Raw genomic sequence first — 25365 nt, 5'->3', positions numbered from 1 at the left:
TTCATTGCAGTGTTAATGTCAGCCTACTTGTGACAAATAAATAAACTTTACACAGTTCAAATCTCACAATTCCATACACCCCGTATAAGGAGCAGGCATCGGAGATAAGGCAATGACATCCCAGGCTTTATTCCAGCTGGAAGGAAACCATCACAGAATTATCCCTATAAAGTCATAATGGTACAGGCAGGTGAGTCCCCGTGGATCCATGACTGAGTGCAGGTTAGTGCCTGGAAGAAAGGAGACAGGTGGGTGGTGCAGTGGTTAGCACTGTTGCCTCAGAGCTCCAAGGTCCCGAGTTCAATTCCAGCCTTGGGTGATTCTCTGTGTGGAGTTTGCACAGTCTCCCTGCGTCTGTGTGTGTTTCCTCCGGGTGCTCCGGTTTCCATCCAAACTCCAAAGATGTGCAGCCTAGGTGGATTGGCTGCGCTAAATTGTCTCTCAGTGTCCCAATATGTGTAGGTTAGATGGATTAGTCATGGCAAATGTGTGGGGTTACAGGGATGATACGGGGAAGAGCACCTGTGTAAGATACTCTGTCAGAGAATCGGAGCAGACTCAATGGGCCGAATGGCCTCTTCTACTCTGTAGGGATTCAATGATATTCTTCCATATCATATCTATATAATATAATGTACTGAATCTGGTCGTAAGAAAGCTCAGTCATTTCTTCTTCTTTGTCTTCACAGTGTCTTTATGGCTGTTATGTCCATTCTTCTATTATCCCCACTTTCCACCGGAGGTGCTATTGGCTTCTTCAGGTAAGAAATGATTTTGTGTTGTTTTATAAAGCACTGGTGATTGATACAATGACTGACTCGTACAGCATTGCAAAATAGTGTTCAAGGTGATGGTCACCTTCCACTGCCTCCATTGTCACGTTTCCTCCTTCACCCCGTCCGTGTCAGAGTTCATCAAAGGGCTGGTTTGAGATTGGCTGTTACACTGAGTGGATTAGCCACATCCTGGTGGCTTCTGCTGCCTCTCAAAGCTTAGTTTTGATCTCCTCTTCGTTCGGGTTAGCAGCACAGTAAATAGCAGCATTGTCCTCTGGAAAACCAAAGCCAAACATTTGCACTCCTATCCTTCTTACCTTCCTTTCTTCTCTACTCTCCTCCACTCCCCTATACATCCCCGCGTCTGCCCTACATATCCCCGCGTCTGCCCTATATATCCCCAACTCTACCCTATATATCCCCACCTCTCCCCTATATATCCCCGCCTCTCCCCTATATATCCCCACCTCTCCCCTATATATCCCCGCCTCTCCCCTATATATCCCCGCCTCTCCCCTATATATCCCCGTCTCTCCCCTATATATCCCCACCTCTCCCCTATATATCCCTGCCTCTCCCCTATATATCCCCGCCTCTCCCCTATATATCCCCGCCTCTCCCCTATATATCCCCGCCTCTCCCCTATATATCCCCAACTCTCCCCTATATATATACTTGTTGAAGAGAACATTTTGTGATCAATCAACTATATAAGCTGCCTAATTAGCACAGGTACTTTAGTGGCATAACCTGCTATCTTATATTCAGTTTCATCACTGTAAAAATTGTGTAAGGTTTAAAACATATTCTCCCTTTACGATGCGCTCTGACATGAAGCCTTTCACTTTTGATCGTGAATTCCAGCATCAATTTCTTCTTTGTCCTGCTATCCTTTTAAAGATCTCCAGCTAAAGATGACAGACTTTACTCCTAATGCCTGAATGCTTATAGTTAACACTAACACTCTTTAACTAGCTGGTTCAGATCTTTTTGTAGGGCTTTGTTTTCTAAAATTTAAGTAAAAAAGATAAGCCACTGCTGTTTGTCATTTTTATTAATGACCTGGATGAAGGCGTAGAAGGATGGATTAGTAAATTTGCAGATGACACTAAAGTCGGTGGAGTTGTAGACAGTGTGGAGGGAAGTGGCAGGTTACAGAGGGACATAGATAAGCTGCAAAGCTGGGCTGAGAGGTGGCAAATGGAGTTTAATGCGGAAAAGTGTGAGGTGATTCACTTTGGAAGGAGTAACAGGAATACAGAGTACTGGGCTAATGGTAAGATACTTGGTAGTGTGGATGAACAGAGGGATCTGGGTGTCCATATGCACAGATCCCTGAAAGTTGGCACCCAGGTTGATAGGGTTGTTAAGAAGGCGTACGGTGTGTTAGCTTTTATTGGTAGAGGGATTGAGTTTCGGAGCCATGAGGTCATGCTGCAACTGTACAAAACTCTGGTGCGGCCGCACTTGGAGTATTGCGTACAGTTCTGGTCGCCGCATTATAGGAAAGTTGTGGAAGCGTTGGAAAGGGTGCAGAGGAGATTTACCAGGATGTTGCCTGGTATGGTGGAAAGATCGTATGAGGAAAGGCTGAGGGACTTGAGGTTGTTTTCATTAGAGAGAAGAAGGTTAAGAGGTGACTTAATAGAGGCATACAAGATAATCAGAGGATTAGATAGGGTGGATAGTGAGAGCCTTTTTCCTCGGATGGTGATGGCTAACACGAGGGGACATAGCTTTAAATTGAGGGGTGAGAGAGATAGGACAGATGTTAGAGGTAGATTCTTTACTCAGAGAGTAGTAAGGGCGTGGAATGCCCTGCCTGCAGCAGTAGTGGACTCGTCAACATTAAGAGCATTCAAATGGTTATTGGATAAACATATGGATGATATTGGAATAGTGTAGATTAGAGGGGCTTTAGATTGGTTTCACTGGTCGGCGCAACATCGAGGGCCGAAGGGCCTGTACTGCGCTGTAATGCTCTATGTTCTCCCCTCAACTCCTCTTCCCTACTTGACTTCCTCCCCATGACCCACCACCCTTCCTGTCAACTCCCCCTCTCTATCTTGTCCTCCTTTTTCCCTGTTCCCCTCCTCCCTTTTCCTTCCATCCTCTCCTCTCCTACTCTCTCCTCTTCTCCACCATTCTCTCCCCAAGTCTACCCCCTGCATCCCTCCTCTGCCTTCCCCTAATTTCCACTCTTCTGTTCTCCTTTCCACTTCCCTCCTTCCCTGTACCAGCGTCACTTTACTCTCCATATTTGTTGAATGCCCCAGAGACCTTGACCTCAACGTATACAAGATTATGAGGGGCATGGACAGAGTGGATAGTCAGAAGCTTTTTCCCAGGGTGGAAGAGTCAATTACTAGAGGGCACAGGTTTAAGGTGCGAGGGGCAAGGTTTAAAGGGGATGTACGAGGCAAGTTTTTTACACAGAGGGTGGTGGGTGCCTGGAACACACTGCTGGGGGAGGTAATGGAAGCAGATACGATAGTGATTTTTAAGGGGCATCTGGACAAATACATGAATAGGATGGGAATGGAGAGATATGGTCCCCAGAAGGATAAGGGCTTTTAATTCAGTTGGGCAGCATGTTCGGTGTAGGCTTGAAGGACCAAAGGGCCTGTTCCTGTGCTGTAATTTTCTTTGTTCTTTGTGAATAGGGGTGTGTATATAAGTTGATTTCTGGGGGTGAATGAGTGGGAGTGTATATAAGGGTTGATTTATGGGGTGAATGAGTGGACCTGGGGATTTGATCCCTTTCCTGCCTGACCTTTGATCTCGGGGGTGACACGGTGGCACAGTGGTTAGCACTGCTGCCTCACAGCGCCAGGGACCAGGGTTCGATTCCCGGCTTGGGTCACTGTCTGTGTGGAGCTTGGACGTTCTCCCCGTGTCTGCGTGGGTTTCCTCTCAGTGCTTTGGTTTCCTCCCACTGTCCAAAGACATGCAGGTTAGATGGATTGGCCGTGCTAAATTGCTCCTTAATGTCAAAAGATAGGTAGGTTAGGTGGATTAGCCATGGTAAATGCACGGGTTTACGGGGATAGGGTGGCAGAGGGTCTGGGTTGGATGCTTTTGGAGGGGGGTGCAGGGGCTGAATGGTCTCTTCTTGCACTGTAGGGATTCAATGGTTCAATGTTGCAGAAGCAGTACTCCAGACACAGTCCATATCAGCCATTAACTGTACGACCTCAGCAGGGCCTGTAAGCTTTATTTGAGAAGAAAGGGGTTTTCCTTTCTTCAAGACAGCCTGAGGTTTCCCCTGCCACACTGGCAATGCTCTATACATTTCAAATATCCTTACATGGTGGATCAATTAAGATGAAAGCAGCTAGTTTATAATGAGGCCCTTTTGGCACCAGCAGGACAGAGACACAATCAATAATGAAAGTGGCAGAGAGTGCAGCAACAATAAGATAATACAAACTGCAGACAAACAAAGGAAATAAATAATGCAGCAAAGTAAATGGCCTCACAATAAGAATAAACACAAACAAAGCAGTCCGGCTGAGCGACATATTTAACTGGGAGAAGCCATTGTGAGGATAATGATGATAATTGCTCGATACCGCCGGACTTACTGCAAGGATTGATATCCTGAACGCAGAGTTTTACGGTGGTTTGGCAAAAGAGCCAGACATGTCACGAGGGAAAACTTTTTTTTTTACACAATGAGCCATCAAGATCCAGAGCGCGCGCTGCCTGATCGAGGGTGGTGGAAAACAGATTCATTAGTCGCCTTCAGGAGGGAATTGAAGAAACGTTTGAAGGAGAAAAGAATCCCAGGGCTATGGGGAAAGAGCCAAGGAGTGAGTTAACTGGATTGCTCCTCTAAAGAGCAGGTGAGACTGGACAGGTAGAATGGCCTCCATCCGTGCCGTACTATTCCATAATTCTATGAAATCAGCAGCAAAAGGAAAAAAAAAGGCAAAAGATTTATTTGCCAATCTTCAAATTGTGTTTTATTGGAATGTTGAGGAACAGTCTGTGTCCAAGGAACTGGGACTAGCTTTGCTAGTTTCTGCATTGAACATTAAATACAGGAGTTGGGGCGTCTTGTTGAAGTTGTACAAGTCATTGGTAAGGCCACACTTGGAATACTGTGTGCAATTCTGGTCACCCTATTATAGAAAGAATATTATTAAACTAGCAAGAGTGCAGAAAAGATTTACTAGGATGCTACCGGGACTTGATGGATTGAGTTATAAGGAGAGGCTGGATAGACTGGGACTTTTTTTGCTGGAGCGTAGGAGGCTGAGGGGTGATCTTATAGAGGTCTATAAAATAATGAGGGGCACAGATCAGCTAGATAGTCAATATCTGTTCCCAAAAGTAGGGGAGTCTAAAACTAGAGGGCATAGGTTTAAGGTGAGAGGGGAGAGATACAAAAGTGTCCAGAGGGACAATTTTTTCACACAGAGGATCATAGAATCATAGAAACCCTACAGTGCAGAAGGAGGCCATTCGGCCCATCGAGTCTGCACCGACCACAATCCCACCCAGGCCCTACCCCCACATATTTTACCCGCTAATCCCTCTAACCTACGCATCCCAGGACTCTAAGGGGCAATTTTTTTTAACCTGGCCAATCAACCTAACCCGCACATCTTTGGACTGTGGGAGGAAACCGGAGCACCCGGAGGAAACCCACGCAGACACGAGGAGAATGTGCAAACTCCACACAGACAGTGACCCGAGCCGGGAATCGAACCCGGGACCCTGGAGCTGTGAAGCAGCAGTGCTAACCACTGTGCTACCGTGCCGCACTCACGATGGTGAGTGTCTGGAATAAGCTGCCAGAGGTAGTAGTAGAAGCGGGTACGATTTTGTCGTTTAAAAAGCATTTAGATAGTTACATGGGTATGATGGATATAGAGGGATATGGGCCAAATGCGGGCAATTGGGATTATCTGAGGGGTTTTAAAAAAGAAAGGGCGGCATGGACGAGTTGAGCCGAAGGGCCTGTTTCCATGCTGTAAACCTCTATTAGAGGCAGCTTAGAATGCTCACCTCTGTTGATACAGTGGGTAAATGCCCCAACACTGAGTCACACAGCTGAGGAAGATTACTGGCTTTGCTCCTTGGGTTAGCCTGTCCTCAGTCAGGGGAATAATGAAAACTGTGGAATTTGACCTCAGTTCCTAAGGGTTGGGAGTGGGGAGAGGTCACGTGGATTGCAATCCCGCTGGCGAGCAGGCATTTGAGTGTGTGTGGGCACAGGTCAGGAGAGCCAAAGGAGGAAACAAGTGGCACAGTGGTTAGCACTGCTGCCCCACAGCTCCAGGAACTTGAGTTCAATTCCAGCCTTGGGTGACTGCCTGTGTGGAGTTTGCACGTTCTACCCAGGCGGGAATTTCCTGCCACGCTCGCTGCGAAACCGGATAATCCTGCCCAAGGACCTTTGCATGGTCTGCCCACCCCAACCCCTGCCCACTACAATTCCCATGGCAGGCAGGACGGGAAAGTCCCCGTTCCACCCGCCCCCCGCCCGTGTCTACGTGGGTTTCCTCCGGGTGCTCCGGTTTCCCCCCACACTCCAAAGATGTGCGAGTTAGGTAGATTGGCCATGCTAAATTGGCCCCTTGGTGTCCCAAGATATGTAGGTTAGGGGGAATTAGCGGGATAAATGGGCAAGGGGGGTGGTTACAGGGATGGGACAGGGGGTGGGCCTGGGTGAGATGCTCTGTTGGGGAGTTGGTGCAGACTCGATGGGCCGAATGGCCTCTTTCTGCACTCTAGGATTCTATGGTTCTAAGTCCACAGTTCAAAGCAGTGAGGACGTAGGGAGAGGAATAGTGCACTCAAGATGAGCAGAAACTAAGAGGGAATCATTCACGCCAGCATCATCTTCGATAGTAGGAACCGTTTTGAGAGAGAGAGAGATCTCGAGCGCAGGCTGGCTGTGGGTGAGATGTGCGAGACAGCAAGTTTCCCCTACATCCTGCTGAGATTTGTGATGGAGGTGTCAGAACATGATGAAAAGAATTTCATGAAGATAACATTGTGAGGTGAAGCGTGAGTAACAGGCAGAGGTGATTTGTTCAGCCTTGGAGCAGTGTTGTCTGTTCCTAAAGAGGAAATCCAAAAAGCCGCTTGGGAAGCGAGGGCTGGCTCAGCGGGAGGGACAGGTCAAGGGTCAGATTCCAGTGTTTGCCATTCACGAAAATCCATTGGGTAGTAACTAAGTTAATTATAAATAAGCGAGACATCATGTGACACAGATGTCTAAACATGTGCGGGTTAGGTGGATTGGCCGTGCTAAATTGCCCCTTAGTGTCAGGGGGACTAGTTAGGGTAAATGTATGGGGTTATGGGGATAGGGGCTGGGTGGGATTGTGGTCAGTGCAGACTCGATGGGCCGAATGGCCTCCTCCTGCACTGTAGGATTCTATGATTCTATGCTGAGGAGAGTAATGGGAGGGGATGGATTTTTACTGTCAGTAGGTTTCCTTTTTTATTCATTCGTGGTACATGGGCATTGCTGGCTGGGTCAGCATTTATTGCCCTTCCCTAGTTGCCCTTGGAGGGCAGTTGGAAGGCAACCACATTGCTGTGGCTCTGGAGTCACATGTAGGCCAGACCGGGTATAAGGACAGGAGATTTCTTTCCCTAAAGGACATTAATGAACCAGATGGGTTTTTCCGACAATGGTCATCAGTAGGTTCTTAATTACAGATTTCTTTTTCTATTGAATTCAAATTCTACCATCTGCCGTGGCAGGTTTGAACTCGGTTCCCCAGAATACTAGCTGTTTTTCCAGAACAATAGTCTAGCGATAATACCACTAGGCCATTGCCTCCCTTTTCTGTGGAAAGTAATGGATTTCAGTTATATTCCCAGTTGCCCACAACAGAACAAGACTTCAGTGACATTACACACCAGATGAAGCACTGCTCTGACGTGGACATGTGTGCATAATTGTAGGTTAGTGTGAGGGGAACCTTGGCTCCATCGAGGTGGGTGAGGCATCCTCGTAGTAGGTGGGGTGGAGAGAGGGGGACAGTGGAAGCTTAAGCTTTTGTTGCGAGACTCAAAGAATCACTTCCGAGCCCATCTCAGCAAACCCAAAACTTAAAATGGCCTTCTCTGGACTTAATCTTCTGATTCTTAATCACATTATTAGACTCCAATAAGAAAGGTAGGACATGCCCCATCCTGGCCCTTGCTGGCTTCTGCTCTGACCCTAAAATATTGAAACAAAGAATGCTGGATCCAAGCTGGATATAAGTCGGTTTATCAACAGGGCGGCACGGTGGCACAGTGGTTAGCTCTGCTGCCTCACAGCGCCAGGGACCCGGGTTTGATTCCCGGCTTGGGGTAACTGTGGAATTTGCACATTCTCCCCGTGTCTGCTTGAGTTTCCTCCGGGTGCTCCGGTTTCCTCCCACAGTCCAAAGATGTGCGGGTTAGGTGGATTGGCCATGCTAAATTGGCCGCTTAGTGTCAGGGGGATTAGCAGGGTAAATACATGGGGTTACGGGGACAGGGCCTGGGTGGGATTGTTGTTGGTGGAGATTCGATGGGCCAAATGGCCTCCTTCTGCATTGTAGGGATTCTATGAGCTTGTTAATTGCTGACCAGCCCAGTTCTCTAAGTTTAAAATCAAGCCACAACCTATTCCCAAAACTATGCTGGGGCCTGGGAGCAAGGAGTTTGCGGACACTTTCCAGTCGATGGCCCAAAAACTCACCCGCCGCAAGAAGTGGACAACAACCCAAATCTGAGTCGTTACTGGCGACTGGCTCTTGGGGGCAATGCCTGACTTGAATACCACGCACTTCGACCAATGTCTTCAAGCAAGTCCTTTCAGTAGGAGAGAAGAAATTCAATCATGGAGTGAAGAGAATAGAATTTGAAGATGGCTGTTGAGAGGTTGGAGGTCAGCTGTGAGGGGAGGCAGAACCTCTCACCTTCCCAAACACCATCTGCTCTGCTGGCAGCTCCTCGCATTTTATTTGGCAGCTCGTCGAAAAAGGAGACTTCAGTGAGTCGTTAACAATAATCAGATAGGAGAGAAATGCGAGGAGAATGCAGCTGATTAAAAGTGACAGCTTTTATTATTGATATGGGACTAAGTTTAGAGAAAGTATGTGAAGAACACTCTGGAAAATCAATTTGCACAGGCTTTGAACCATTGACTTTAATAGCCAGCAGACTGGAATCATCTTTTTCAAAAATAAAGAAATAAATAAAACTGCTTGTTCTTTCTTAAACAGTGCCAATGTTTTAGCTGATAAGCTTGCAGGTTTAAATGGTGTTTTTCCATGTGGAGTTGCAGCGTGGTTCTATTCTGCCCTCCAGCGTTTGCTGAATTTCCTGACCTCCATTCCCTCTCTTCCCGCTCCATCCCATTGAGTTCCACATTCCTTTGAAATGGCCCCTGCATGCTCCCCCCCCCCCACTCCACCCCCTCCCTAACCCAACCCTAACCCCACCGTTGGCAACCATGTCTTCAGCACCTAACCCCCGTGCTTCAGAATTCTTCCTTAAGCCTCGCCATCTCTTTGTCTTCCTTGAAGAATCTCCTTCAAACCACCCTCTTTGACCAATCTTTTGAATGCTCCTCCTTCTGACTCAGACTGATGCCCGGAATGGCAGGACTGACAGATGAAGATCGACTGGGCTTGTATTCACTGGAATTTAGCAGAATGAGAGGGGATCTTCTAGAAATGTGTAAAATCCCTGATGGGACTGGACAGGCCAGATGCGGGAAGGACGTTCCCGATGTTGGGGAAGTCTCAGCTTGTATAAATGCAGGACTTTCAGAATGACCTGCACAGAGTGTGGCTCTGCGGAGTTGACAGCAGGAAGTTCGGAGAAGAGGGCAAGGAGATGCTGTTTTTCTACCTAGGGAAATGCTGGAAAAACTAAGCAGTTACTTTGTGCCTTTTTTTCACAGAGGAAGATACTTAAAATGTCCCAGGAATGCCAGGAAACAAAGGAGCTTGTGAAAATGGGGAACTGAAAGAAATTAGCATTAGTAAAGAGTTAGTGCTCAAAATTAATTGGATTGTAGCTTGATAAACCTCCTGGATTTGATGAGCTGTATCCCAGAGTGTTGAAGAAGGTAGCTATGGAGATAATGGATACATTGGTGATTATCTTTCAAAATTCTGGCAAGGTTCCTGTGGACTAGAAAGTTGCAAATATTACCCACCATTTAAAAAGGGAGAGAGAGAGAAAACAGACCTGCTAGTTTTGACGTCAGTAGCAGGGAAAATGTTAGAATCTATTATAAAGGATATGATAACTGGACACTTGGAAAATAATGGTGCGGTTGGGCAGAATCAATATGGATTTATGAAAGGGAAATCATGTTAGACAAACCTGTGATGAAAGCAAATTACTGCGGATGCTGGAATCTGAAACAAAAACAGAAAATGCAGCAGGTCTGATAGCATCTGTGGAGAGAGACTAGGATGGCACAGGTTAGAGTTTGAAGTCTGGATCCAAATTTGAAATGTTAAAGTTTATTTATTAGTGTCACAAGTAGGCTTACATTAACGCTGCAATGAAGTTACGGTGATAATACCCTAGTCGCCACATTCCAGCACCTGTTCGGGTACACTGAGAGAATTTAGCATGGCCAATGTACCCAACCAGCACATCTTTCCGACTGTGGCAAGAAACCAGTGCACCTGGAGGAAACCCATGTAGACACAAGGAGAACGTGCAGACTCCGCACAGACACTGACCCAAGCCGGGAACTGAACCCGGGTCCCTGGTGCCAGGAGGCAGCAGTGCTAACCACTGTGCCACCCTATTCTCTCTCCACAGATGCTGTCAGACCTGCTGAGATTTTCCAGCACTTTCTGTTTTTGTTTGACAAAACTGTTGTAGTTTTTTTGAGGATGTTACTTATGACATAGACAAAGGCGAACGCGTGGAAGTGGTGTATTTAGATTTTCAGAAGCCTTTTCTTTGTTCTTTAGATAAGGCCTCACACAAGAGGTTAGTCAACAAGATTAGAGTGATGGGACTGGGGGTAATTTACTGGTATGTATTGAGAATTGGTTAACAGACAGAAAACAGAATAAGCAGGTCATTCTGAGAATGGCAGATTATTAGTGGGGTACCACAAGGATCAAACCTGCAGTCACAGCTATTCACAATCTATATAAATGAATTAGATGAATGGACCAAATGTAATATTTCCAAATTTTGCCAATGGCGTAAAAGTAGGTGGGAATGAAAGTTGTGAGGAGGATGCGAGGAGGCTTCAAGAGGACTTGAACAGGTTAAGTGAATGGGTAAGGACATGGCAAATGGGGTAGAATGTCAGTAAGTTATCCACTTTGGTAGAAAAAACAGGAAGTCAGAGTATTTCTTAAATGGTGAGATGTTGGGAAGTGTTGATGTCCAATTGGGCCAAGGTGTGCTTGTACCTGAGGCACTAAAAGCTCGCATGCAGGTGCAGCAAGCAATTAGGAAGGCAAGTCATCTGTTGACCATCCTCACATGGGGATTTGAGTCCAGGAGTAAAGATGTCTTGCTGCACTTGTATAGAGCCTTGGTGAGACTGCATATGGAGTATTATGCACAGTTTTGGTCTCCTTACCTAAGGAGGGATACACTTGCCATGGAGACAGTGTAATGGAGGTTCACTTGACTAACCCCTGAGATGGCAGGATTATTTTATGAGGAACCTGGTCCGGTATTTTCAAGAATTTTGAAGAATGAGAGGTGAAACTTACAAAATTCTTACAGGGCATGAAGGGACAGATGTAGATAGAATGTCTCCTTGGCTGTTGGATCAAAACACAGTAAGAAGTCTCACAACACCAGGTTAACCTGGTGTTGGTGATGGTCAACGCCAGCATCTCCACATCATAGAATCATAGAAACCCTACAGTGCAGAAGGAGGCCATTCGGCCCATCGAGTCTGCACCGACCACAATCCCACCCAGGCCCTACCCCCACATATTTTACCCGCAAATCCTTCTAACCTACACATCTCAGGACTCTAAGGGGCAAGTTTTTAACCTGGCCAATCAACCTAACCTGCACATCTTTGGACTGTGGGAGGAAACCGGAGCACCCGGGGGAAACCCACGCAGACACGAGGAGAATGTGCAAACTCCACACAGACAGTGACCCGAGCCGGGAATCGAACCCGGGACCCTGGAGCTGTGAAGCAGCAGTGCTAACCACTGTGCTACCGTGCCGCCCCTATCCGCATTGTTGGATCTAAAACCAGAGGGCACAATCTCAGAATAGGAAGCAGGCCATTTAGGACTGAGATGAGGAGGAATTTCTTCTCTTAGAGGATGGTGAATCTTTGGAATTAGCTACCGCAGAGGGCTGAGGGGCCCCTTGAGCATATTCAAGACAAAAACTGATGAATTTCTAATGACATCAAGGGATATGGAGAGACAGTAGGAAGGGGAGGCAATAGCCTAGTGATATTATTGCTAGACTATGATTCCAGAAACTCAACTAATGTTCAGGGACCTGGGTTCGAATCCCACCACGGCAGATGGTGGAATTTGAATTCAATAAAAAATTCCTGGAAGTAAGAATCTGCTAATGATCGTGAAACCATTGTCGATTGTCGGAAAAACCCATCTGGTTCACTAATGTCCTTTAGGGAAGGAAATCTGCCGTCCTTACCCAGTCTGGCCTACATGTGACTCCAGAGCCACAGCAATGCAGTTGACTCTCAACTGCCCTCCAAGGGCAACGAGGGATGGGCAATAAATGCTGGCCAGCCAGCGACGCCCATGTCTCATGAATGAATAAAGAAAAAGGAACATGGCCCTGGGGTAGATAATCAGCCTTGATCTAATTGAATGGCGGAGCAGGCTCGATTGGCCACTGCTGCTCCTATGTTCCTGGATGGTGACTAGGAGATTGGAGGAAAGAACTGTGGAGTCTCTCTGAGCAATTCAACGCTGAGATGAGGAATTGTTGATGGTTGAGAGTTGTACCGGCATTGAAGCGCTTCCATCATCTGTACATAATTTTGTGTCATGCTTGTGAAGTTAATGATATAATGCAGTTACACACGCAGACATAAGGTATACAGTCAGGCGCCAATGGCCTTGAGAGACTTGTATAGACAGAGACAGACACACGTGGATGCACACACATGGCCATGAGTGCTGGGGTGGGATCTTTAAATATTTAACGTACTGAGACTGTTGCTGGCTCCTCAGTCAGTGAATGGCAAAGCATGTAGACGAATCCTGATTAAAGCGCTTGGCTGGTTTAACAAGAAAAGTTCTCCTCAGATCAGGATTTAAATTCCACGTTTTAATCTTCCTCTCTTACCCGAGTGACAAGCAGGCAGACGTGTCCCAGCGACGCTCCTCCTGACTCTAACCCCCCATCCACCTCCCCGAGATTGCCGACCCACTGTGGGATCTCACTCCGCGGTGAATCAGAGAGTTGGAGCAGAGGTTGTCACACGCAACTCTCAGATCTCCTGATTCTACAATCATTAAAATCAAAAAGCTGGGATTAAAGGTAAATTTGGAGCTCTGACTGCAGCAGGTTTCTCTGATCTGCGCTTCTACTCAGCAGGAATATGTACTGCGGTAATGTGCAACTGGAGCGCTTTATTTTCAACCTGAACCATTTGTTATGGAAAACTGTTCACTGTTTCCTCCATTGTACCTTGAATTCCAGGAGATAAGTAACCTTGAGCTAGTTGACTATTCCACGTTGTCCCACCCATTGCCTTCTGTAAACTAGAGCTCTCCCAAAACTCTGCACTATATCGCTTTCACCCATGTGAAAGGGCAGCAAGGTGGTTAGCACTGCTGCCTCACAGTGCCAGAGACCCAGCCTTGGGTCACTCTCTGTGCGAGGTCTGCATGTTCTCCCCGTGTCTGTATGGGTTTCCTCCAGGTGCTCCGGTTTCCTCCCACACTCCAAAGATGTACAGGTTAGAATCATAGAATCCCTACAGTGCAGAAGGAGGCCATTTGGCTCACCGAGCCTGCACCGACGACAATCCCACCCAGCCCCTATCCCAAAACCCCAGATATTTTACCCAATAATCCCCCTGATACTAAGGGGTAATTCAGCATGGGCAATCAACCTAACCAGCACATCTTTGGACTGTGGGAGGAAACCGGAGCACCCGGAGGAAACCCAAGTAGACATGGGGAGAACGTGCAAACTCCACACAGACAATGACCCAAGCCAGGAATTGAACCCAGGTCCCTGGCACTGTGAGGCAGCAGTGCTAACCACTATGCCACTGTGCCGCCCGGTGGATTGGCCATGCTAAATTGTCCCTTAGTGTCCCAAGATTTTAGGGGGATTAGCGGCGTAAATACATGGGGTTAAGGGGATAGGGTGGGGGAGAGGTACTGGGGTAAGATACTCTCTGTTAAAGAATCAGTGCAGACTTGACAGGCCAAATGGCCTCCTCCTGCACTGTAGAGATTCTATGACTGCTAGTCATTAGCTTGCAGTCCACAATGCCTCCATTTTAAAATTCACATAGTTCTTTTCAGATCCCTCCATGGCTTTTCACTCCCTACCTCTGTAACCTCCTCCAGCCTGACAATCCTCCAAGATCTCTACTCTCCTCCAATTCTGGCCGTTTACTCATCCCCAAATTCCTTTGCTGTTCTGTTGATGACACTGCTGAGGCCATAGATTCTGGCATTTGTTTCCTGATTCTCATTGCCTCGCTCTTCTCTCTCCTCCTTTAAGATGCTTCTTAAAGCCTACCTCTCTTCATCCTAAGATCTTAATGAGCACTTTGTCTTTGTCTTCAGGCGAGGGATGTTGCAGGCATTCTAGTTAATGAGGAGGAGTATGAAATAATCGATGTAATAAGCCTAACGAGAGAGGAAGTACTGGAGGTACCGACATCCTTGAAGGTCGATAAATCACCAGGGCCGGATGAATTGCATCCCAGGCTCTTAAAGGAAGCCAGGGAGGAAATAGTGAATGCCCTGAGGATCATTTTTCAATCCTCATTAGATACAAGTGAGGTACCGGAGAATTGGAGGAACACAAATGCTGTACTATTGTTTAAAAAGGGTGCAAGGGATAGGCCAAATAATTATAGGCTGGTCTTAGGTGATGAGCAACTTTTTAGAATAAATTCTGAGAGTCAGGGTAAACTGTAACTTAGAAAGACACAGATTAATCAGGGGCAGTCAGTGGGGTTGGTTTGGAGGATTGATGAGGGTAGTGCAGTGGATGTGGTCTACATGGATTTTAGCAAGGCATTTGACAAGGTCGCACATGGCAGACTGGTCAGAAAAGCAAAAGTCCATGGGAAACAGGGGAATGTGGGGAGCTGGATCCAAAATGGCTCAGTGATGGGAAGCAAAGAGTAAAGATCGACAGATGTTTCAGCGAGTGGAAAGTGGTTTCATAGAATCATTGAATCCCTACAGAGTAGAAGGAGGCCATTTGGCCTATCGAGCCTCACCAACCACAATCCCACCCAGGCCCTATCCCCGAAACCCCAGATATTTTACCCACTAATCCCCCTGATACTAAGGGGTAATTTTCCAAACAGCCTAACCCGCACACCTTTGGAGTGTGGGAGGAAACTGGAGCTCCCGGAGGAAACCCACGCAGACACAGGGAGAACGTACAGACACCGCACAGACAGTGACCCAAGGTTGGAATTGAACCCGGGTTCCTGGCGCTGTGAGGCAGCAGTGCTAACCACCGTGCCGCCCTGGGGGTTCCACGGGCTCAGTGTTGGGTCCCATGCTGTTTGCGATATATATTAATGATTTGGACTTAAATGTGGGAGGCATGATTGGGGAATTTGCAGACAATACAAAAACCAGCCTTGTGGTTATAAGAACATAAGAACATAAGAAATAGGAGCAGGAGTAGGCCATCTAGCCCCTCGAGCCTGCCCCGCCATTCAATAAGATCATGGCTGATCTGAAGTGGATCAGTTCCACTTACCCGCCTGATCCCTATAACCCCCAATTCCCTTACCGATCAGGAATCCATCTATCTGTGATTTAAACATATTCAACGAGGTAGCCTCCACCACTTCAGTGGGCAGAGAATTCCAGAGATTCACCACCCTCTGAGAGAAGAAGTTCCTCCTCAACACTGTCCTAAACCGACCCCCCTTTATTTTGAGGCTGTGCCCTCTAGTTCTAGTTTCCTTTCTAAGTGGAAAGAATCTCTCTACCTCTGCCCTATCCAACCCCTTCATTATCTTATAGGTCTCTATAAGATCCCCCTCAGCCTTCTAAATTCCAACGAATACAAACCCAATCTGCTCAGTCTCTCCTCATAATCAACACCCCTCATCTCTGGTATCAACCTGGTGAACCTTCTCTGCACTCCCTCCAAGGCCAATATATCCTTCCGCAAATAAGGGGACCAATACTGCACACAGTATTCCAGCTGCGGCCTCACCAATGCCCTGTACAGATGCAGCAAGACATCTCTGCTTTTATATTCTATCCCCCTTGCGATATAGGCCAACGTCCCATTTGCCTTCTTGATCACCTGTTGCACCTGCAGACTGGGTTTTTGCGTCTCATGCACAAGGACCCCCAGGTCCCTCTGCACAGCAGCATGATGTAATTTCTTTCCATTTAGATAATAATCTAAGATAGTGAAGGTTGATAGTGAAGGTTCATAGTGAAGAGGATAGCTGTGGACTCCAGAACGATATCAATAGTTTGGTTGAGGGGTCAAATGGAATTCAATCTGGATAAGTGTGAGGTAATACACTTGGGAGGGTGAACCAAGCTGGGAAATACTCAGTGAATGGGAGGATTTTGAGAGGGATAGAAGAAGTGAGAGACCTTGGAATGCATGTCTACAGACCCCGGAATGTGGCAGGATAAGTTGGGAAGGAAGGTAAATGGAGTGCTTTCCTTTATTGCACGAGGTATGGAGGACAAAAGCAGCAATGTAATGTTGGGACAGTATGAAACGCTGGTTAGGCCACAGCTAGAACTTTGCGTGTAGTAATGGTCACCGCATTATAGGAAGGACATAATCGCTCTGGAGAGAGTTCAATCATAGAATCCCTACAGTGCAGAAGGAGGCCATTTGGCCCATCGAGTCTGCACAGACAACAATCCCACCCAGGCCCTATCCAATCCCCACAACACCGCGTATTTATCCCACCAATCCCTCTCGCACTAAGGGGGAAGTCAGCATGGCCAATCCACCTATCCCACACATCTTTGGACAGATGTCTCTGACAATAATGTTGCCAGGTGGCTGAAGGGTAACTGGATTGTGCAAAATTATGAGGGGCCCAGATAGGGAAGACCAGGAGGACTTATTTCGCCAGGCAGAGAGGTCAGTTACCAGGGAGTACAGTTTTAAGGTGATTGGTAGAAGGATTAGAGGGGTTAGTAGGAAGAACTTGTTCACCCAGAGGGTGATAAGTGACTGGAATTCGCTGCCTGGATTGGTGGTTCAGGCAAAAATCCTCAACTCATTTAAAAGGATCTACACTGTAACCCGTAAGGCTGGAAGGTGGGATTAGAATGGAAGGCTAGTTTTTTTTCAGCCAATACAGACAGTGGGCTGAATGGCCTCTTTCTGTGCTCTAACCTTTCCATGGCTCTACCCCCTTATGTGCCGCACTGTCCATTTTTGTCTGATTGTGCTCCTGTGAAGGGCTTTGAAATGTTTAACTACATTGAAGGTGCAGGTTGTTATTGTTAATCCCTGTGTCGATATGGGGGAGGTGGTGGCGCAGCAGTATTCTCGCTGGACTAGTAATCCAGAGACCCCGGGTAATGATTTGAGGACCCGGTGTCGAATCCCACCACGGCAGAGGATGAAATCTGAATTCAATAAAAATCTGGAATTAAATCTAATGTTGACCGTGGAACTATTGTTGGTTGTTGTAAAAACCCATCTGGTTCACGAATGCCCTTTAGGGAAGGAAATCTGCCGTCCTTACCCAGTCTGGCCTACATGTGACTCCAGAGCCAGAGCAATGTGGTTGACTCTTAAACGCCCTCAGGGATGGGCAACAAGTGCTGGCCCAGCCAGTGACGACAGCTCAGTTGGTAGCACACTTGCCTCTGAATCTCTAGGTTTAAGACCCACTCCAGCTGTTGAGAACAGAATGCAGTGCAGTACTGAGGGAGTGCTGCGGCGATGGAGGTGCCATCTTTTTGGCCAAAAAGAAAGCCCACGTACCATGAATGAATATTTAAAACAAATTGCTAAAAGAAACAAGGCAGGAGAGCACAGGAAAGAATGGCAGTGGAATAAGTAAAGCTGTGGAACAAGACTCCAAAAAGATGATTAAACATAAAGGGAGAGGAAATCCTATTAAGATTGAGTTAAAATGTCTGCTCAGGAATGCACACAGCGTCTGTAATAAAACAGAAGCTGGAGGCAGTCAGGCATTGGGAGGAACCAGACAGAATTGGGATTACTGCGAATAGTTACAGAAAAATTGGAACTGGGAATTAAACGTTGCAGGGTATAATATATTTAGGAAAGATGAAGAGAGAAAATGGTGAGATGGAGAAGCTGTTCTTATTCAGGATAACATATGGCAGCAGAAAAGGTACACAGCTATCAGCAAGACAGAAATAGAATCCATATGGATAGAGTTAAAAGATAATAAAGTATCCATCACGCTAATAGGTGTAGTCTACAGACCACCTGGTCGTGGAAAGCAGGTAGAGGAAGAAATATGCAGACAAGTTAGGCAGTTGAGTAAAATAGTTATGGGGGATTTCAACTAGCCTGGTATTAATTGGACTGAAGAGGTAGGGAAAGGGCATTAGGGTATGGAGTTCCTGTGATGTGAGTGGATTCCTTTCTAATCTAATACCTGTATGATTGAAAAAAACCCAACAAGGCGAGATTCGCTATTGGATCTAGTAATGAGGAATAAACCAGAGCAGATAGAGGAGAAAATGTAGGGTAACATCTCGATAATATCGATCAATATTATACGCTTTAAAATGATGATAAAGGACACAAGTTTGACTCAAACTGAGTTAATAGATTGGAGAAAAACTGATTTTGAGGTACTGAGAACCAAACTTGCAATGGGTAAGTTGGGGCCACAGGTGGCACAGTGCTGCCTCACAACTCCAGAGATCCGGGTTCAGTTCTGCCCTCGGGTGACTGTCTGTGTGGAGTCTGCACGTTCTCCCCATGTCTGTGTGGGTTCCTCCAGGTGCTCCGGTTTCCTCCCACACTCCAAAGATGTGCAGGTTAGATGGATTGGCCATGCCAAATTGTCCCTTAGTGCCCCAAAATGTGTAGGTTAGAGGGATTAGTGGGGTAAATATGTGGGATTACGAGGATGGGGCAGAGGGTTGGGCCTGGGTAACATGCTCTGTCAAGAAGTCAGTGCTGACCCGATGGGCTGAATGGTCTTCTTCTGCACTGTAGGGATTCTATGATCCTATGAACTATATTGGCAAACAACAAATGGGTAACTTGGGGCGGCCCGATGGCACAGTGGTTAGCGCTGTTGCCTCACAGCGCCAGGGACCTGGGTTCAATTCCAGCCTCGGGTCACTGTCTGCGTGGAGCTTGCACGTTCTCCCCATGTCTGTGTGGGTTTCCTCCGGGTGCTCCGGTTTCCTTCCACAGTCCAAAGATGTGCAGGTTAGGTGGATTGGCCATGAGAAATTGACCCGAGTGTCAGGGGATTAGCAGGGTAAATATGTGGGGTTATGGGAATAGGCCCTGAGTGGGATTGTGGTCGGTGCAGACTCGATGGGCTGAATGGCCTCCTTCTGCACTGTAAGGATTCTATGACTTCTATTCTATGACAATGGGAAACATTTAAACAGTGTTCAACAGAGTGTAGGAAATATATATTCTGCAAAAAGAAAATAACTGGTGGATTTCCATGGAGGAGTAAAGGCATAAGGGCTCAACTGAGAATGAGGAAATAGGCATTCATTAGATATGTCGAGAGCAGAAGAGCTCTTGATATGGAAGAGCCTGGGAGAGAAGAAGCAAAAAACAATTAGCAAGACAAAGATGATCTATGAAATCAAATTATCAATTAACATAAAGCAAAATAGTAAAATATTTTACAGGCACATCAATAAAAAAGGAAGGCTGTGATAGGAATATGACGATGGCCTACTGGTATTATTGCTAGACTATTAATCCCAAAACTCAGTTAATGTTCTGGGGGACCGGGTTCAAATCCCACCGCAGCAGCTGGTGGAATTTGAATTCAATAATAAATATCTGGAATACTCTGCCTTCCTGTTTTTTCCACCAAAGTGGATAACTTACTCACATTCTACCCCATTTGCCATGTCCTTGCCTATTCACTTCACCTGTTCAAGCCCCTTGAAGCCTCCTCATATCCTCCTCACAACTTACATTCCCGCCTACTTTTCTGTCATTGACAAAATTTGGAAATATTACATTTGGTCCAGACATCTAATTCATTTAAGAGAAGGCAACGGCCTAGTGGTGTTATCTCAGGGCTACTAATCCAGAAGCTCAGCTCATATTCTGGGGGCCTGGGTTCAAATCCCACCATGGCAGCTGGTGGAATTTGAATTCAATAAAAAATATCTGGAATTATTAATCTACTGATGACCATGAAACCATTGTCAGAAAACCCCAGCTGGTTCACTAATGTCCTCTAAGGAAGGAAATCTGCCGTCCTTTACCTGGTCTGGCCTACATGTTACTCCAGAGCCACAGCAATGTGGTTGACTCTCAACTGCCCTCGGACAACTATGGATGGGCAATAAATGCTGGCCAGCCAGCGATGCCCAGGTCCCACGAATGAATTAAAAAAATGAAGCAATAGACAGGGTGATACCACAGGTAACAATAGAGAGATAGCAAAAATATGAAATAGTTATATCGCTTTGGTATTTACCAGGGAGACAGGACAGGTGGGCATGACTTTGAATGATGAGATGAGTAATGTAATAAGTGCATTTCAGATAAAAAGGGGATGTACTGAATAAACTAAACAAACTCTAAAAAGGATAAAGCCTCTGGCCTTGATGGATTGCATCGTTGTATTTTAAAAGAATCTGGGGAAGAAATAGCAGAGGCATTAATACTCATTTAATAACTTGTGTAAAGAAGGTGTCGTGCCAGAGGATTGACGGATAGCTAATGTAATTCCTATATTCGAGAAGGAGGATTGAACATGCCCAGGGAATTATAGACCAGTCAGCTTAACATCACTGGGAGGAAAACTATTGGATTTCTTACAAAAGGTGAGAATAGAAGAACATCTAGAAATGAGAAATATAATAATGAATCAATAACAAAGGATTTTAACAGGGAAGATCTTAACCAGCCACATTGAACTTCTTGAGGAGCTAACAGAGAGAGTAGACAGGAGTAATGCAGTAGATGTAATTCATCTGCATCTTCAAAAGGCCTTTGATAAGTGCCCCATAATAGACTAACGAATAAGGTTCAGAGAAGCTTGGAATTCCACAGATTCACAACCCTTTGTGTGAAGAAGTTCCTCCTCAACTCAGTCCGAAATCTGTTCTCCCTTATTTTGAGGCCATGCCCCCTAGTTCTAGTTTCACCCGCCAGTGGAAACAACTTCCCTGCTTCTATCTTATATATTCCCTTTATAATCTTATATGTTTCTATAAGATCTCCCCTCATTCTTCTGAATTCCAATGAGTATAGCCCCAGTTTACTCAGTCTGTCCTCATAAGCCAACCCCCTCAACTCCGGAATCAACCTAGTGAATCTCCTCTGCACCCCCTCCAGTGCCAGTATATCCTTTCTCAAGTAAGGAGATCAAAACTGTACACAGTACTCCAGGTGTGGCCTCACTAGTGCCTTGTATAGCTGCAACATAACCTTGCTGTTTTTAAACTCCATCCCTCCAGCAATGAAGGACAAAATTCCATTTGCCGCCTTAATTATCTGCTGCAGATAATTATGAAGGCAAACGGATTGTTAACTGGCTTCAAGACAGGAAGTGGAAATAAAGGTTAGTTATTCTGATTGGCAGAAGGTGGAAATTATTGTAGACGAGAATTAGTGCCGGACCACTGCTGTTCACAACTTACATTAAAGATTTGGAATCAGGAACACAATTTCAAAATTATACAGATGGCACCAAACTGGCGGGGTTGGATGGAATAGTCAATACTAAGGAGGACCGCAACAAATAGAGGATAGTCTGGAACTTCTATAGGACATAGACATAGTGGTGGATTGGATAGACAAGTGGCAGATGAAGTTTAATGCAAAGAAGTGTAATTCATTTTGGCAGGAGGAATACAGTATGAAATAAAGGCAGAGACTCTAAAGGAGGTACAGGAACAGAGGGACCTCGGTATGTTTGTGCATAAGTCATTGAAGATGGCAGGGCATGTTATGTTAATAGAGCAGTTAATAAAGTATATTGTAGACAAGGATAGCAAATGTTGTCCCCTTGTTCAAGAAGGGGAGTAGGGACAACCCTAGTAATTATAGACCGGTGAGCCTTACTTCTGTTGTGGACAAAGTATTGGAAAGGATTATAAGAGATAGGATTTATAATCACCTGGAAAGGAATAATTTGATTAGGGATAGTCAGCACGGTTTTGTGAAGGGTAGGTCGTGCCTCACAAACCTTATTGAGTTCTTTGAGAAGGTGACCAAAGAGGTGGATGAGGGTAAAGCGGTTGATGTGGTGTATATGGATTTCAGCAAAGCGTTTGATAAGGTTCCCCATGGTAAGCTTTTGCAGAAAATACGGACACATGGGATTGAGGGTGATTTAGTGGTTTGGATCAGGAATTGGCTAGCTGTAAGAAAACAAAGGGTGGTGGTTGATGGGAAATATTCATCCTGGAGTTCAGTTACTAGTGGTGTACCGCAAGGATCTGTTTTGGGGCCACTGCTGTTTGTCATTTTTATTAATGACTTGGATGAAGGCGTGGAAGGATGGATTAGTAAATTTGCGGATGACACTAAAGTCGGTGGAGTTGTAGACGGTGCGGAGGGAAGTGGCAGGTTTACAGAGGGACATAGATAAGCTGCAGAGCTGGGCTGAGAGGTGGCAAATGGAGTTTAATGCGGAAAAGTGTGAGGTGATTCACTTTGGAAGGAGTAACAGGAATACAGAGTACTGGGCTAACGGTAAGATACTTGGTAGTGTGGATGAACAGAGGGATCTGGGTGTCCATGTGCATAGATCCCTGAAAGTTGGCACCCAGGTTGATAGGGTTGTTAAGAAGGCGTATGGTGTGTTAGCTTTTATTGGTAGAGGGATTGAGTTTCGGAGCCAGGAGGTCATGCTGCAACTGTACAAAACTCTGGTGCGGCCGCATTTGGAGTATTGCGTACAGTTCTGGTCGCTGTATTATAGGAAAGATGTGGAAGTGTTGGAAAGGGTGCAGAGGAGATTTACCAGGATGTTGCCTGGTATGGTGGGAAAATCGTATGAGGAAAGGCTGAGGGGCTTGAGGTTGTTTTCGTTAGAGAGAAGAAGGTTAAGAGGTGACTTAATAGAGGCATACAAGATGATCAGAGGATTAGATAGGGTGGATAGTGAGAGCCTTTTTCCTCGGATGGTGTTGGCTAGCACGAGGGGACATACCTTTAAATTGAGGGGTGAGAGATATAGGACAGATGTTAGAGGTAGGTTCTTTACTCAGCGAGTAGTAAGAGCGTGGAATGCCCTGCCTGCAGCAGTGGTGGACTCGTCAACGTTGAGAGCATTCAAGTGGTTATTGGATAAACATATGGATGATATTGGAATAGTGTAGATTAGAGGGGCTTTAGATTGGTACCACTGGTCGGCGCAACATCGAGGGCCGAAGGGCCTGTACTGCGCTGTAATGTTCTATGTTCTATATAGTATCTTAGGCTTTATTAATAAGGACATTGAGTACAAGAGTAAGGAGGTCATGTTAATAGAATCCTTATAGTGCAGAAGGAGGCCATTTGGCCTATTGAGCCTGCGCCAACAACAATCACACCCAGGCCCTATTCCCTATATAACCCTATATATCTTCTAATTCCCCTGACACTAAGGGGCAATTTAGCATAGCCAATGAAGTGTGGAGTGTGGGAGGAAACCGGAACACCCGGAGGAAACCCACGCAGACACAAGGAGAACATGCAAACTTCACACAGGCAGTGACCCAAGCCAGGAATCGAACCCGGGTCCCTGGCCCTGCGAGGCAGCAGCACCAACTACTGCACCACTATGCCACCCCCTTATTGAACTTGTGTCAGGGGGAGGTGGTGGCACTGTGGTATCGTCGCTTGACCAATAATCCAGAGACTGAGGATAATGCTCTCAGGACCTGGGTTTGAATCTTCGCTTGGCAGACTTAAACACTCAATAAAATATCTGGAATTATAAGTCTTAATAATGACCATTTGTCAATCGTCATAAAAACTCAGCTGGTTCACGAATGTCCTTTAGGGAAGGAAACTTGCTGTCTGGCCTGCATCTGACTCCAGACACATAGCAATGTGGTTGACTCATTAATGGCCTCGCAAGCCACTCCGTTGTATTCAACCACTGTAAAAGGAATGAATTCAGACAGACCACCTGGCACTGACCTAGGCACTGGAAACGACAAAGGCAAACCCAGCCCTGTCGATCCTTCAGGCATCTAATATCTGGGGGCTTGTGCCTAAATTGGGTAAACTGTCTCACAGATTAGTCAAGCAACAGCCTGACATAGTCATACCCACGGAATCAAACCTTCCTTATTACTTGTTAAATACAAGTCTAGGTGGGGTAGAGGAACAAAGAAATCTCAAAGCACAAATACATCAATGGGGAGGCGATGGCATAGTGGTATTATCGCTAGACTATTAATGCAGAAACACAGCTAATATTCTGGGGACCCGGAGTTCAAATCCACGGTGGCTGGGTGGAATTTGAATTCAATAAAAAATATCTGGAATTCAGAATCTACTGATGACCATTGTTGATTGTCGGAAAAACGGGTTCACTAATGTCCATTCGGGAAGGAAATCTGCCGTCCTTACCCGATCTGGCCTACATGTGACTCCAGAACCACAGCAATGGGGTTGACTCTTAAATGCCCTCTGAAATGGCCACTCAGTTCAAGGGCAACGAGGGATGGGTGATAAACGCTGGCCCAGCCAGGGATGCCCGCTTTGCATGAAAGGATAAACTAAAACCATTGAAAGTTGTGCCACAAGTGAGCAAGACCATAGAAAAGCAAACCAAGCACTAGGTTTTATTTCTAGAATTGAAAAGTAAAGAAATTATGCCAAGTCTGTATCTTAGTTGACTACACTTAGAATGTCATATGCAGTTCTGGTCACCATAGGAAATAGGGTCACTGGAGAAGGTGACTCTAAGAAGGGAAGAAAAAGAGAAGGGAAGCTTTATAAGGACGGTACCAGAAGTGTGTGGGAATACATATCAGGAAAGGATCGACAGGCTGGGTCTCTATTCTTTTTAAAAAAAAGTTTTGAGGGGTGATCTAATAAAACTCTTCAAAATTATGAATCTAATAAAACTCTTTAAAATTATGAATGGTTTTGATGGATTGGATGCAAGAAATTATTTCTTCTTGTGGGGGAAAGGCATATTGAGAAGGCATCAATATAGCATCACCAAGAAATCCTCGAGGGAATTCAGAAGTAACCTCTTCACACAGAATGATGAGAATGTGGAACCCGCTACAACACGGGGTGGTTGAATCAAATAATATAAACCAAT

At 45.9% G+C, this 25365-nt stretch overlaps 1 protein-coding gene across 1 annotated transcript in view; it reads left to right on the top strand.

Annotated features, from left to right (window-relative positions):
* LOC144509869 (calmodulin-binding transcription activator 1-like) overlaps positions 1–25365 on the top strand; it is a 1175789-nt gene that overhangs the window by 821088 nt on the left and 329336 nt on the right. Inside the window, exon 5 of the mRNA XM_078238794.1 lies at positions 690–761. Within this exon, the coding sequence (XP_078094920.1) occupies positions 690–761 (72 nt within the window). The remainder of the gene's footprint in view (positions 1–689; positions 762–25365) is intronic.

Source organism: Mustelus asterias, chromosome 22 (genome assembly GCF_964213995.1).
Source record: "Mustelus asterias chromosome 22, sMusAst1.hap1.1, whole genome shotgun sequence".
Taxonomy (NCBI): Eukaryota; Metazoa; Chordata; class Chondrichthyes; order Carcharhiniformes; family Triakidae; genus Mustelus; species Mustelus asterias.
Note: the sequence above shows the minus strand (reverse complement) of the source record. Positions and strands in the feature narration are given on the sequence as shown.